The 15,771-nt window shown below is 45.2% G+C and overlaps 1 protein-coding gene across 1 annotated transcript in view; it reads right to left on the minus strand.

Annotated features, from left to right (window-relative positions):
- Positions 1-371: 371 nt before the first annotated feature.
- Positions 372-15,771, minus strand: part of CCDC60 (coiled-coil domain containing 60) — a 239,248-nt gene continuing 223,848 nt past the window's right edge. The window contains exons 9-14 of the mRNA XM_004379117.1: positions 13,461-13,532; positions 10,132-10,194; positions 9,380-9,502; positions 7,055-7,186; positions 2,979-3,168; positions 372-473 (exon numbers count right to left, since the gene is read on the minus strand). Of these exons, the coding sequence (XP_004379174.1) occupies positions 372-473; positions 2,979-3,168; positions 7,055-7,186; positions 9,380-9,502; positions 10,132-10,194; positions 13,461-13,532 (682 nt within the window). The remainder of the gene's footprint in view (positions 474-2,978; positions 3,169-7,054; positions 7,187-9,379; positions 9,503-10,131; positions 10,195-13,460; positions 13,533-15,771) is intronic.

The following is a 15,771-nucleotide window of genomic DNA, read 5'->3' on the forward strand; positions in this document are numbered from 1 at the left end:
TAGGCTCTGAATACTACACCCAGATTCTACAGCTCCAGCTCATTCTAAGTCAGAGAGCAAACACTCAGTTCAATTTTATTATCCAAAATTCTGAGAAGAGGAATAGCATGAAGAAACCAGAGAGGGAGTAGGAAGAGTCAGGTTAAACTACCAAGGAAGATTGGGTCTGGGGTACAGGGTTGAGGGAAGGGCCACCTGAGAATATTTCCTTCTAGAATGTTGTCAGAAGTCAGTTGCCAGATGATCCCACTGTGTCATAATGAGTACCCAGGGGAGTAAGCAGGAACACTGGTAAAATACAAGTAGAACACATTGTAGGCTAGCCCTTCTCCTCCTCCTCCTCCAGGACAGCTGGTCAACCCAGATCCAGACTATGCAGGGGCACTGTGGGGCCGGATGGGGATGTTGATCCGGCTCTGCAGCCAGTTGATATAATCCTCTTGAGGCATATGGATGATGTGCTCTCGTACAAACTGCAGGGCAAATACAGTGGCAATGGCCTCAGAATTTGGTCAGAAGGTTAACACTCTCCCCCTCCCCTAAATCCCAGAAGCTTTGTGACTGATGCTCGTGGCCCCAGTATTCCTCCAACCATTCTCAGCCTGAAGCATCATGCTGGGGGTGGTTCACTAGGGAAAAGGACCCCTTTCTAGCTTCCTGGCTCAGCCAGGCTGATTTTGAGCCCTTTCTTGTTGCTGTTGACCCAAGGAAATTTGGGGAGGGCAGGAAAACTAGCTGTCTGCCTTTTTCCTTCTTTTCTACTCCTTAATATCTTTTTTAAAAAAACTCATGTTTTCCTTAAGCCTTTCTGGTTCACAGATGTCTTTGAGAATTAATAACAGGCATGGGCTTGTTCCTAGGAATGTGTTAACACACACAAATATAGGGTGTTTCATTTAGAATCTGGATTAACAGACCCTACCCTCTATCCAGGTTAACAGAAGCTCTGTAATGGTCTCATTAGTAAGAAGAACATGCTAAATTCTGGGCTATGACCTCGCCTCAGAAAAGGGAAGCCTCTGTAGCCCTGACACCTCTTACCCACTCAGAGACTGCCTTCTCCATGCCCCTTGTAACTGCTGGGCAGAGGGTGGACCCTATAACCAGCAGATGAAAGGTGGACACTTGCCCTAACTTTAGTTTTAGACTAGCCCCCTGGCATCTTTCCTGAAAGAGCCTCACATGATGTGGGGTGTGGAGTCTGAACATCTAAATTTGTCCTCAGGGTCATCCTCCCCACCCCTGTCCCCACCCCCGACCTTGCACCCATACACACACACACCCAGGTCACCCTGTGGAAGGGCCAACCTGGCATGAAAACACCAAGAGACCCAATAGCCTGTCACAGCCTGAGAATGCCACCATTTGAGTTACACTTTTAAGGTGAGGCGTTGAAGGCCCTATTAAAATGCACATATGTCATCTAAGAAAAATAAGAAAGCGACTCCATTAGCCATTGTCAGCACCTTAGTGTGGAGTCCTTTTTTCCACCTGTCTGCTAATGTCTTTTGATGCTTACTCTGGACAGATTATCAGGAAGGATGGTAGAAAAGGACATCACATTTGGTACAGTAGAGGGCCAGTGAAAACAAGGGAAACCCTCAATGAGATAGATTGACTCAACAGCTGTAACAATGGACTCAAACATAGTAGTGATCATGAAGATGGCACAGGACACGGCAACATTTTTGTTCTGTTGTACATAAGGTGGCCATTGAGTGAAGAGCAAAATCAATGGCAACTAACAACAAGAGAACAGAGCGCTAGGGACTTCTGTAGTTGGTGGCGATGGTGAGCTATTGAAAATCATTCAGTGGCTCCCCAGACCCAAATCCTTCACCTGGCCTTCAAAGGCCTGCACAGACTGACCTGGCTGCCTCTCCAGTCTCCTTAGGAACTCACAGCTCCTTGCTCTCTTCTTCCAAACCCATTGATCGCCATTGAGCTCCTCCAACAAGTCACATTCTGTGCTTCCTTTACACACACTGCTGCCTCTGCCTGGCCTTCTCTTTTTCCCTTCTCTCTTCATCGTTCAGGTCTCAGTTAAGGTAAATCCCGTCTCTGTTTCCTTATAACCAGTGCCGCTTAAACTTTATCATGCATACAAATCACCTGGACTCGCATTAACATGTAGATTCTGAGTTGATAGGCACGGTTTGGGGCCTGAGATTCTGTGTTTCTAACGAGCACCCAGGTGAGGTCCATGCTGTTGGTCCATGGACTACACTTTTGTAATGAGGTTTAGAGTGCTCCTTATTAACATAGAAAACCAAACCAAACAGATTGCTGTTGAGTCGATTCCGACTCATAGTGACCCTAAAGGACAGAGTAGAACTGCCCCCATAGGGTTTCCAAGGCTGTAAATATTTACAGAAGCAGACTGCCACATCTTTCTCCTGCAAAGCAGCTGGTGAGTTTGAACCGCTGACCTTATGGTTAGTAGCCAAGCGCTTAACCACTGCGCCACCAGGCCTCTTTGTTAAGATAGACAGGTATTTTTTTCACTTGTCCATTTATTTATTTTTGATCTGTCTCCACAGAGCCTCCATGGGGCACCACTTACATATAGCATTTAATGTCCCCAGGAGTTGAACAGCAGTTCTTGGGTAGTACAAATGGTTACTTGGCTGCTAACTTAAGGTTGGAGGTTTGAGTCTACCCAGAGGTGCCTTGGTGGAAAGGCCTGGTGATCTACTTGCAAAAAAATCAACCACTAAAAACCCTGTGGACCACAGTTCTACTCTGACACACATGGGGTCGCCATGAGTTGGAGTTGATTTAAAGGCAAGTGGTTGGTTGGCATTGAACAGTCAAGGTCATGTGACAGTCCCTCTCCTACGAGAATGTGAGCTCTGTGAAGGCAGAGGTCTTAGAGTCTTCTTATCACTGTGTCGTCAGAGCTTAAACAGTGCCTGGATGTTGAAAGAACGATAGAATGAGGGCACCCAAGACACCGTGAGGAGAAAGGTCATGGTTACCTCAATAGCCACAGCAATATCAGGGGAACACAGCTCCCAGACCCTCAGATCCTGTAGCACCTTCAGGAGTACGTGGGGCCGGATCCTCAGATCTAGATTCTCCCCAAACTTCTGTAGTTTTGCCAGGATCTTCTTGGCGGGGCGGAAGTTCTTCAGATCCTCAGGGAGTTTGGACAACAGATCAAAGTACCTTCAATTCCAAGAGGACAGGGCCAGTTAGGAAGCTTCTGGGAGATGGGTTTGGCTACTTCAGGCCCTCCATCCCTGCTCTCTCTTAAAATGTGATGTCTCCAGGGGAGCATGAGTCTTTATCTGGGTGGCCTCCACCCTCCTAAATTGTAAAGGACCAACAGATCAGACAAGTCCTTGTTTTTAGGGGTGATAAAAGCTGGTGCATGACTCGCATCTCATTTTAAAAATTGCAAATTAAGGGCATGCTTTAAAAGGACTCATTTATAATTTTTCTATCGGCTAGAAACATGAAAAGTTCAAAGAAAGGAAGGGACATTGCGATTCGGAAGCTTCTGTTCTGAGAGTTAGTCAGGCCAGGGAGGATATGGACACATCCATGGGATGCCTTCCAAGATGCAAGAGGGTCTCACCCACAAGATGGTGATGATGATGGTGTCTCTGTGTGTGTTTTCCATCTCCCTGGGGCCCAGGTGACACAGTGGTTAAGAGCTATGGCTGCTAACCAAAAGGTTGGCAGTTCAAATCCACCAGCTGCTCCGGAAACCCTATGGGGCAATTCTGCTCTGTCCTGCAGTGTTGCTATAAGTCAGCATCAACTCGACAGCAAGAGAGCCAGTGGGCCTGGGCTACACTGCTCTGTGAGTCTCTGAGTTTTGAGGGCTTTTCATACTGTCATGACAGAAATCTGAGGTGATGGGAACAGGTAGATTCTAACCTTGGAGTGTTGTTCAAGTGTGATCAGGGTTTAAGATGGGGATGACATCCTTTTAAAGTTTTTTTTTTCCTTCTGTAATATATATGTGCCCATTGTGGAAAAGTTTGAAGAAGAAACTGATCATCTGTCATCCATTTTGGGCTACTTATATTGCTTTGTATTTGTGTTATATATTTATATTTACATATTTATTTATATCTCCATTTAGAACGAAATCTCCATGAGAACAGGGACCTTGTCTGAGTTATTCAGTATCTAGAGTGCTGGAACTCTGCCTAACTCATACTAGGTGCCCAATAAATATTATTTGACAGACTGAATGAACACCTGGATGAGTGAATAGCTATAACCCAGCATCGTTTTTCCTAGGCTGTGGTCTGTTTGGCTTGATTTTTTTTTTTTTATTGTGGTAAAAAATACACATAACATAGAATTTGCCATTTTAACCATTTTCAAGCATATCATCCAGTGGCATTAATCATACAATGTTGTGTAACTACCAGCACTATTTGTTTCCAAAAGTTTTTCATCGCCCCAAACAGAAACTCTGTACTCATTGAGTGATAAGTCCCATTTCCCCTCCCCACACCCAGCCCCTGGTAACCGCTAGTGTACCTTCTGTCTCTATGTGTTTGTCTATTCTAGGTATTTCTTTTTTTTTTTAAGTTTCTTTCTTCTTTTTTTTATTGATTTGCTTTAAGTGAAAGTTTACAATTCAAGTTAGTCTCTCATACAAAAATTTATACATACATGTTACGTGACCCTAGTTGTTCTTCCTATACTGTGACAACACACTCCTCCTTTCCACCCCGGATTTCCCATGTCCGTTCAACCAGCTCCTGACCCTCTCTCCCTTCTCATCTCCCCACTGGACAGGAGCTGCCCATTTAGTCTCATGTATCTACTTGAGCTAAGAAGCACACTCTTCACAAGCATCATTTTATGTCCCATAGTCCAGTCCAATCTTTGTCTGAATGGTTTTAGTTTTGGGCTAATAGAGAGTCCAAGGGCCATGTCTTCTGGGGTCTAGGTATTTCTTTTAAATAGCATCATGCAATATTTGTCCTTTTGTGTCTGGCTTATTTCACTCAGCATAATGTTTTAAGGTTTCATCCATGTGGTAGCATATATTAGAACTTTATTCCTTTTTATGGTAGAACAATACTTTATTATATGTATGTATGTATATACACACACATTTATATATACATATATATACCACATTTAGTTTATCCATTCATCTGCTGATGGACACTTGGGTTGTTTCCACCTTTTGGCTATTGTGAATTGTGCTGCAATGAACATTGGCATACATGTATCTGAGTTCCTACTTTCAATTCTTTTGAGTTTAGACCCAGGAATGGAATTGTTGCATCATATGGTAATTCTTAGGAGCTCTGGTGGCACAGTGGTTAAAGCACTGGCTGCTAACTGAAAAGTGGGCAGTTTGAACCCACCAGCTGCTCTGCAGGAGAAAGATGTGGCAGTCTGCTTCCATTTTACAGCCTTAGAGGCCCTATGCGGGGCTGTTCTACTCTGTCCTTAATACTTACAGAGTCACTATGAGTCAGAATCGACTAGATGGCAGTGGGTTTTGGGGTATGGTAATTCTGTGTTTAACCTTTTGAGGAACTGCCTGTTTGGCTTGCTTGTGATGTTGCTATAAAGGTCAATCCCCTCTCCCATAATGATGGCAGAAATTCCACCATTAGAGATTTGGGCTGAATCCCACAGGGAGGACCAGCGTTAATTTGCCACTGTAATACCTTAATGTGAGTTAGTTTGTAATTTCCTCTCTCTCTTTTAATCTCCCCCAAAGTGGGGAAAGGATTTGAAGAAGACCCCTTCCTTCTCTTAGGAGGCCTTTTGTTGAGAGCCTCATGCATCTTTATTGCCAGATGTTGTTGGGTGAGCCAGTGATGTCCTGGGGTGTGTGAGGCAGTATGGAAGGTCCTACAACTCTGCCAAAATCCCAAGAACCTGCTAGTAAGTTACAGTCCCAGATTATTAAAATTGTGGAAGGGATTCTGGGTACTTCTTTTAATGTGTGGGAAAAAAAATTATTTTTAATTGTTGTGCTTTAAGTGAAAGTTTACAATTCAAGTGACCCTACTTTCTTTCGTTATACTGTGACAGCACACTCTCCCTTTCCACCCCGGATTTCCTGTGTCCATTCAGCCAGCTCCTGACCCTCTCTCCCTTCTCATCTCCCCTCTGGACAGGAGCTACCCATTTAGTCTCATGTATCTACTGGAGCTAAGAAGCACACTCTTCACGAGTGTCATTTTATGTACCACAGTCCAGTCTAATCTTTGTCTGAAGAGTTGGCCTCGGGAATGGTTTTAGTTTTGGGCTAACAGAGAGTCCGGGGGCCACATCTTCCAGGGTCCCTCCAGTCTCTGGGTAGATTTTTAGACCTTCTCAGCTATTCTTAGGTCTTGATGAGGGTTAAGTTTGTGAAGTCACAGTTCATCAGACTCCAATTCTGTATTGCAGGAGAGCATAGAGACTGGAGTCAGTCAGGGGTTTAAATCCTGAATCCACCACTTACTAGTAATGTGACCTTGGACAAGTACATTCACCTCTCTGAGCCTCAGTTTTCCTGTTCGTAAAATGGGGGTTAATATATACACTTCAGGATTTTTGTGAGGAATAAAAATTTATGAAGAGTGCTTACAGTAATGTCTGCCATACTGTAATCATTCAACTTATGGTGCTTTTATTGTTGTTATCACATCTCCATGCTGGGGCACAGTGTTACCAGGATATGCTGGCCTGGTTTGGTATCCTTGAGAGGTTACATTATTGGGAGAATATAGTAACTGCCCCGTAGACCTCAGACTCTAGAAATTTTAGGCATGGTTTGCCTCATCCACCTCTCCCATGAGGGCCTGTGAGGTAGTCCTTATTAGTAAACCTGAATCAAACAGAAGGTAAATATGGAGAACACACTTGGCTGGATTATCTGTGGTTCAGGAACTGAGGAGTTTTTGCCTGATTATGCTCTGGATTTCACCTCTTTGGGGGACTCTATTGATGGCCAAGGGCATTTTTGGTGTGATACCTTTCTAAGACTTGAGGGATATTGTGATCAATTGTAATCTTATAATAACAACCCCCACCACCACCACACTCAGAGGCTGTGTTAGCCAGCTGTCAGGATCTTTACCAGTGGTCTGCAATTTCTTCTGCATCTCCTTTTACTACGGAGACTTGATGCCTCATTTTTGCTATATCCTTTTGAAAAGTCGAGACAAGGACAAAAGAATTGAACTTCTGGAGACCTCGCTCTTCTTGGCGCCTGCGTCACAGGTTGTATGAAAAAGAGAAAAGAATCAGATTCCCTTCTCCTTTAACCATCCTAGCTGCCCTTTGAGATCTGACTTGAACATCTTTTCCTTCATGAGGCCCTTCTTAATCCTCCCAATCACTCTAATCTGCAGTCTGGCATTCACAAAATGATACAGCTCTCTCCAAGGCACTGAAACACTTTTCTTCTGCTAAACAGGTGTAACCTAAACCCAAAAGCAAAACCAACTTGTCGTCAAGTCGGTTCTGACTCATGACAACCCCATGTGTGCAGAGTAGAACTACACTCCATAGGGTTTTCAAGGCCGTGACCTTTGGGAAGCAGATCACCAGGCATTTCTTCTGAGGTGCCTCTGGGTGGGTTTGAACCATCAACCTTTCGGTTAGTAGTCGAGCACTTAACCATTTGGAGACCCAGGGACAGCCCTGTTAAACCCAGTCAATTTTTGTTACTTCTCATTCTCTTCTTGCTTTTGATTGTATTTATACAGCTTTCTCATCTGTAAAATGGGGATCATAATGGTTCTTACCTCTCAGAGGTGAGGATTAAATGAGATAATGTATGTAAAGTACTGAGCACAGTGCCAGACACACAGTAGGTGTTTAATTAATGCTGACTCCCTCTCTCCCCAACTCCCCTTATCATTTTGTGCATATCTCCTATCTCTCCAAGGAGACCTAGTCTTACAAATAGAACTGTGTCACTCCCGTGTGCACAACTTAAGTGCCTCCTCATTTTCCTCAGAATAAAGTCCTCTGAGTAACTTTCCCTCCAAGGCTCTGCATTATTTGGTCCCCACTACATTTTCCGGTTTTATTTCTCTCAATCCATTTTTCCTTTCTCTCCAAGCATGTTATGCTTTGACTCATGATCAAAGTCTTTGGGATAAAGTTCATTCTCCATATCCGGACTACTAAGACCTTTTATGATCTGGCCTTGGCCTGTTCCTCTGACCACCTTGCAGTCACCCTGAGCCCCAGCCGCATCTTACTCTTGGCAGTTGCTCAGCGCACTGTGCCCCGCTGGGCTCTGGGACTTTGCTGTTGCTTTTCCTGGTCTTGCCTTCCCTCCTCCTTCCCCTGTGTAACTCTCTGTATTTGAATTCCACCCCCACTACTGGATGACCTTTGACAAGAAACACCTCTGAGCCCCACTTTTTTCATCTATGAAATGGGGATAGTAAAGCACCTATCCTGTAGAATTGTTGTGAGAAGTAAGTAAATGCAAAGCCCTTAGAGATAGTAAGCACCCTGGAAATACCATCTATTTTTATCAAATTGCGAATGTTGTTTCCTCCAGGAAGACTTTGTGATCTTTCTGACTGCAGTCCTGGATCAGGCAGGGCATCCCTTTTCTGCATCTCCTTAGCCCACTCTGCTTACTCCCATGCCAGCCCTCATCACCATGTGTGATTATAGATTACTTGTCTGTCTCCCCCACTAGACTGGGAGCTTCTGGACGGCAGAAGCCTGCCTGTGTTAGTCCCCTCTGAACCCCTGGCTCAGAGCAGGTAGTCCATCTTGCTAAAAGGAAGAGAGGACAGAGAGTCTTCATGCAACCTTCGTTGAATGAACGCATTCATTGGGGTGGCCACTCACTGCAGTCAAGGAATAGACTGGGAAGGGAGCAGTTACTGGGTTGCTAGAATAGAAGAGCAAAGCTTCCAGTGGCTTCTTGGTGCTCTTAAAATCAAATTTTAAGTCCTAATGGTGCATTCCTGGCTGTGCACGTTGCAGCTCTCACCTGCCCCTTCTCCTTGCTCTAAATTGTCTATGTCCCTTCCCACCTTGAAACTTTGTATATATCTTTCCTGCTGCCTGGAATATCCTTCCACCTTCTCACCACACAGCAACTACTCTTCATCCTTCAGGACTTAGCCTAAAGTCATCTCCTCAGAGAAGCCTTCCCAGATTACCCAACCTAAACTAGGCTCACATTGTTTCTCTCTTTCTCAGTAGATGCCATTGTCTTCCTGCATGGCAGTGATTATAACTTGTGTGTGTATATTTATTGATGCAGCTGCTTTGTTTCTTCCCATCTTTTCCAGAAGTCTAAAAGCTCTATGAGGGTAGGTAATATGTCTCGTTTCTTGTTCCTTGCTGTAGCCCCAGCACCTGGCACATGCAGGCACACAGTAGGTGCCTGGTAAGTGTCTTCTGAGTGAATGGGTATGTGTGCCCTTACTTCATGAGGATTTCCATCTTGTCCTGGAGACAGAAGCCAGCTTCCTGGGCCACACTGTAAAACTTGGCCCTCATTGTGCTGCATACACCAGTCTTACAATGGAGGATGTCACGAGTGGGGCGGCTGTAGACACAGACAAGAAAGGCATGGAGGATGGACCCCAAGGGACACCCCCCACTAGCCTCATGGGTCCTCCTTCTGCCTCCCTGGGCCCCAAGATGGTCTGCACTGGGGATCCCCTGTACCCACCTGGGCTCTCTTCCCTCACCTGGAACCTCCCTCAGCACCTGCCTGCATGGTTGAAGGACAGACCTTCACAACAGTGTCAGGCTGCTGGTTCAGGCCTTATTAAATGATCCTACAATGACATGTCTAGCTATGGACAGAAGGATGAAAATGGAATTTGGAGCTGGGAGGTTCAGGTTCAAATCCCAGCTCCACCACTGTGTGGTCTCAGGCAAGACAGTTCACCTTGCTGAATTTCAGATTGCTCCTCTGTAAAACGGGATCATGGTCCCATCTCCTAGGGTTCTTTCTGTGGGTTAAGCAAGATGCTGAATGCAGAATGCTTCACACTGTGCCTGGCACACAGGAGGTGTTCTTGCCGTTGTCTGCATTGTTGCTCAGCATCTTGGCTGTGAGCCCCAAGCCCGTGGTGTCCCCTGCCTTTCAGTAGCATCTGTGACTTCAGGAAGTCCGGACTGCGTTGGGTCATTCCTTCCTCATCCCCTTCCCTCACCCACCTGACTTACCTTCTAGCCTTCTTCTGGATTGGCTGGCTGTGGCTCTCTCCGCTTGTACTGCTGGTTTTGTCACTGAAACACAAAGAGGTGATTTCAAGTTGGCTGACATCTTTTCATGAAAAGGGTACCTCTTGCTTCCCCCCACCTCCCGTCCATGGCACCCACTAGCCTTCAGGATTCATGTAAGGGAGGTGGCTCTAATCAAGGCAGCAGCCTCAGAACCCACTGTGGTTTTTTTCCCCACTTTTTGACCTTTGCTTATGTCATTCCCCCTGCCTGGAGGGTTTTCCTTGTTTCTTCTCCACCGACTAAATCCTGCTCATATTTCATGGTTCACAGCATGTCCTGCCTACTCAAATTATTGAAGTCCAACTTTTCCCATCTGGCTTTGCGTATTGTCAGGGTTACACATTTTCTGGATTTGTGTTTTATTTGAATAAAATTGGTTTTTACATCTGGAGGATAAGTTCATTTTGAACTCCTCCATTCTCCTCTCAACCCCCAGTCAACACTTAACACAGGGCCCAATGCACGTTTGCTGAAGGGATGGCTGAGTCTTCCTAACCGGTTTGTCTTTGGTGTCCCTGACCCCAGACTGCGTCTTAGTTCAAAGGTTCTCTTCTCTATCCTAAACCCTGGTGTTGAATGCCTGTTTCACTGTAGTTTGGAGGCAGGCAGAGTTGGGTTCAGTACCCAGCCCTAGCACTACCACTTCTCAGTTCATGGGCAAGCAACTCCCCTCTGGATCCTCAGTGTCTTTATCTGTGGAATGGGGATTCCAATACCTACACCACAGCACGTGGATTAAATTAGATAACACTCCTGATACAAGTATTTGGTACCTAGCAGAGGCTCAGTAAACAGTAGTAACCTTCTTCCTCTTTTCTTCCTTCTCTCATGGAGAGCAGTTGTGTTGAATGCAGTTTAGGTGGGGATGGAAGAAGGAGCAGGGCTTCACCACCATTCCAAAAGTCTAGGTTTTGTGTTGCACATACATATTGGAATGTTTAGGAGGAAAATTCTAAGACATAAAAAGCCTAGAAGAAATAAGTCTCAAAGTCCAGTTTAAATTAATGATCTGTGTATACAGCATTCATTTATTCAGTCATCCAACATATAATGATTGAGTGCCTATACCGTCCTATAGGGTCACTATGAGTCAGAATCGACTTGACGGCAATGGGTTTGGTTCAACTGGTTATACTGTAGTAGGTGCTGCCAATAAGATGATGGATTAATCACTCTTGGTCCCAGCCTTCATGGGGACTGAGGTCTCATGTGGGGAGACAGACATCAATCAGTTCTTCATGCCTTCTGACCCTTGTGGGGTGTGGACTGATTGGATTTCTTTAATAACTATTCCCTCTGTGACTTTGCCTGACCTGGCTTCCTAGAGGGGCATGAAGCCACCCTGCTTATGCCCATCTCTCCCCTGTGACTTTCTCCCAGGTCCTCCTTTAGTGATCTGGGCCTTCAGTACCAGTGTCTAGAACCGTCTCTCCTGTCCTCTGTCCCCCATGTTTCCTCTGAATACTTGGAAAACTGACTTGATCACTTTGGCTGCGTGATTGTAGAGGGTAAGACTGTTTTTCTGATTGCTATTATGTATGGCTAACCCTTTAGGTAACTTCTTTAGGTGGGCAGACTCAGCCATTTCCAAGACCCAGCCTCGCAGGAAAGGTCCTGGCCTTTGCTGCTTCTCTCAGAAACTCATGGGACTGAGTCTAGGGTTCTTAGGCCTTATCCCACCTGGCTGGGAGGCAGGGCCTCAGCAATGATTCTGGATTCTAATCGACTGCCCCCACCCCCTGCAGCTGAATCCTTTGGGGGAAGGTGTTGGCTCTGATCTCTGCTGAATGTAGTTTCTTCTTTGCTAGAACCTTTGCAGTGACTTGCGGAGTGGGTTGAGGGGAGTGGATGAAGGAAGTGGTGTTATTAGCTGGTCATAAATAGACAAACATAAATAAACAGCAAGAGACCTTTTTGCCTGCCTCACTATCTCCTTGCCTTGGCCCTTGTTGAATTCCAGCCACACTGGTCTTTTCTCACTGCCTTTAAGCTTCCCCCTGCCACAGGCACTTTGCACTGCTTAGAGCACTGTTCCCACCTCATAGGTTAGCTAATTCTTCATTCTTCACGTCTCAGCTTAAATGTGAAATTCAGTTTTGGTTAGAACCCTGGTGTTAAAATGTTCACCCAGTTCTCCTTCTTCAGAACACTGTCCACAGTCATGATTATGTGGCTCACTTTGGGCTTATTTGAGAGATGTCTGACTCTCTCATTGGCCAGCGATTCTTAACCTGGTGTCCATGGGCAGAGGGCGAGAGGTCCATGAGGTAGATTAGGAAATAAGTTGTGTCTTTCTTTTAACCCACCTTTAACCAAAACGGAAAGCACACATATTTACATACCACATTCCAATTGTGGGAGTTATTTTTGAAAACTCATTTATACTTGACACTAATCCAAAATTACAGTAGTCATTAGACCTGCTGTTAAGTCTTGTTATATAAGGCATTAATGTAGAAGCTTATAGATTACTGTATCACAAAACTGGTTGCAGTATAGTAATCTGTATTACTATAGATTTCTTTGTATTTTATAGAAAAAAACCAGTTGCCGTTGAATCAGTTCACACTCATGGCAACCCTATGTGTGTCAGAGTAGAACTGTGCTCCACAGGGTTTTCAATGGCTGATTTTTTGAAAGTAGGTCACTGGGCCTTTCTACCAAGTTGTCTCTGGGTGGTCTCGAACTGCCAACCTTTTGGTTAGCAGTTGAGCATGTTAACCATTTCACCACTCAGGGACTTCTTATGTTTTATAGTATGCATTTGAAAACATTTTTCTGAAAGACTTCCTCAGGGGTCCATGGAACAAAAAAGGCTATTAGGCCAGCCCAGACTGTGAGATCACGAGGGCAGAGCGTGTTTGTCTTGTTTTCCACTGAATCCCCAATGCCTAGCACAGTTCTGGGCACATGGGGGAAACCAATGAATATTTTCTAAATGAAATTATGTATTTGGGCAGACCTCCACCTCCCCCATTACAAATCACCCGAAGAAAGTTGTAACCTATACCACATCCTCCCTCCTCCATCCCTTTGGCACTGGAAAATTTAACTTTATGGTGTATAATTGTTGGGGAGAAACATTTAGATGCTCAACTCTGATCCCCAGGAGTTAAGGAGCTTGTTTTCAGTGAAGTCACAAGGAAGAAGGAAAAGGTCCGCTCCCTCTCGCCCTACCTTCTACTGTCTGGTGTGGGACGTCTCTGCTGTGACCTCTGTACCTGTGAGGTGCCCCCCGACCCAGCTCCTGCAGGCTTCGGCCCTCCTACCTGGATTTGTAGGTGGTCTGCATGTCCTTAAACGCAGACTCGCTTTTGTTTTGTTTCATCATTGACAAGATACTGCAAAACAAGAGGAGTCTGTTAACCAGGCACTGAGCACATGGTGCTCTGAGGCAGGAAATGTCTGTGGGAGGATTCCCTTTCTGGAGCAGGGATCCTCAGACCCTACCAGGGGTAAGAAGCACATAGTGAGTTTACTAATTGTACAGATTCCTGGGCATCTCTCCCAGAGACTTGGATTCATTAGGCCTGGAGCAGGGCCCCAGAATCTGCATTTAAAATCCCTCCCCATCTCACAAACACACACACACACACACACACTCACAATTCTGATGCAGGTGGTTCAGGGAGAATACTTTGAGAAACCTAGAATTTCCCAATATTCTCTGAGGTAACACTTACTTGAAGTGCTTGTTAAAAAATACAGCTTCCTCTGGAGGTTCATATTCAGTAGATCTGGGATGAGGTCTAGAAATTTTTAACCAGTACCCACAGTGGAGTCCAATCTTGAGGGACATTCGGGAAGTACTAGTAGAGGTTTTAAGAAAAGAAAAAGCCACCTTCTTAGACAACTAGGGGGCAGTCTGGCCTTGAGACTGGGAGATGAACTCGTCGGCTTCTAGGGGTTCCTAAAAACCCCAGGATTCTACATCAGCCTTAATGGGAGCAGATCTGGTGTCTAAAGTGAGAGAGGAATCCAGATTCTAAAATGAAGGACAAGAGAAAATCTGCAGCTTTTCCTAACTGCCTTTCTGCAGCTCCACACTGAAACCGTCAATATCTGCTGCCTTAGCAAGAGATTAGGGAGCTTTCTTTCTCCCGGGAGAATTGATGAGAATTAGAGATTTCAACAGGTTCTTGCTCTGTAACCATGGTTATTTTCTCATTAAAGTGAAGGCAGAGGCCATGTGATGAGCCTTGCGAGAACCAGGTTCTGGGGTGGTTTTGTCTGTGAAGACCTTACCCAAGTTACTCAGGTCACTCGCTTCTCTATCTGTGAGATGGGTTATGGTGATGGTTAATATATCTGTCTCAGCAACGTGCTGTGAACATGCCATGCGATACTGTGCGTGAAATAAAAGTAACATCCACCCAACCACCATCACCACCACCCCCATCACTGTCATTTACTGAGTGCTTACTATGTGCTTGGCACATATTAAATATGTTGCATGCATTGTTTTACTAAAGATTTAAAATGACTCATTGCAATAGGCATTATTTCCATAACGACAATAAGAGTACAAGGAAAATATCATTTAATTCTCACTACAACCCTTTGGGGTAGGTTGTTAGTGAACCTCATTTTACAGAAGTAGAATCAGAGAGGTGAAGCAGCTTGCCCAATGTCACACAGCAAGTAAATGATGGAAAGGGAGATAGACCTTAGTCTATTAGATTCCAAAGCCAATGCTTTGACTGCTGCACAATTTCATTTTATAGATGAGAAGACTGAGAATTGGGGAAAGGTTAAGTGACTTGTCCAAGGACACCAGGTTTGGACCCCGGTCAGTCTGACTCCAACACCAGCGCTCATGCCTGTTACTTTTTACAAAGGAAGGAGCCTGATGAGCTGATGCTTCACCAGCGCTGTCTGTCTCTAATGCTGATAAATCAGGCACAGCAGCTGGGGTCTTATGGGCCAACATCATCTCTGAGTACCTCCAAGTGCCACCCTCCAGAGCCCGTTGTGGGTTAAGGCAGCTGCAGACAAATCCATCATTAGCAAGCAGAAGCGGGTGTGATGCATGTGAAAGTGCTCGGTGAACAGTAATTATGGTAATAACAATAACCAATAAGTCATAGCCAGCATCCCAGTGGGCTGAAGGCAATGATGAACCTCTTGTAGTGCCTCATTTATTTTTGGGAAGTAATTTCCTTAGAGTGAATCTACACTTGGAAAGGCAACTCCGACTCAAGCCTGTGTTCTCTCCAAGGTGTTTAGATGTCAGAAGTCCAATGGACAAGGCTTTCCACCAGAAGGAGGACACCTGGGGTTCAGGTCGGATGACACCTCTTTGCAAGCCAGTCACATTGGTCACTAGCTTGAGATTTCAGAGGCTTCCTGTTGCTCTTAAGATAAAAACCAGTATTTTTGAGGAGGCCTCCAAGGCTCCCAGACCAACTATACTTCACTCCATCCCATCATGGACTATGGATGCCAGAGTCCCTTTTGACCATGTGTGCACGTAGGTTGCCTTCTTTCCCCCACCCACTGCCCACCCCCCAACTTTGCCTTGCTAGCTCTTTCTCATGCTTCATCCAAATCTCAGCTTTAAGTTTCTCCCTTGGGGAAACT

This window comes from Trichechus manatus, unplaced genomic scaffold (assembly GCF_000243295.1).
Source record: "Trichechus manatus latirostris isolate Lorelei unplaced genomic scaffold, TriManLat1.0 scaffold00061, whole genome shotgun sequence".
NCBI classification, from domain to species: domain Eukaryota; kingdom Metazoa; phylum Chordata; class Mammalia; order Sirenia; family Trichechidae; genus Trichechus; species Trichechus manatus.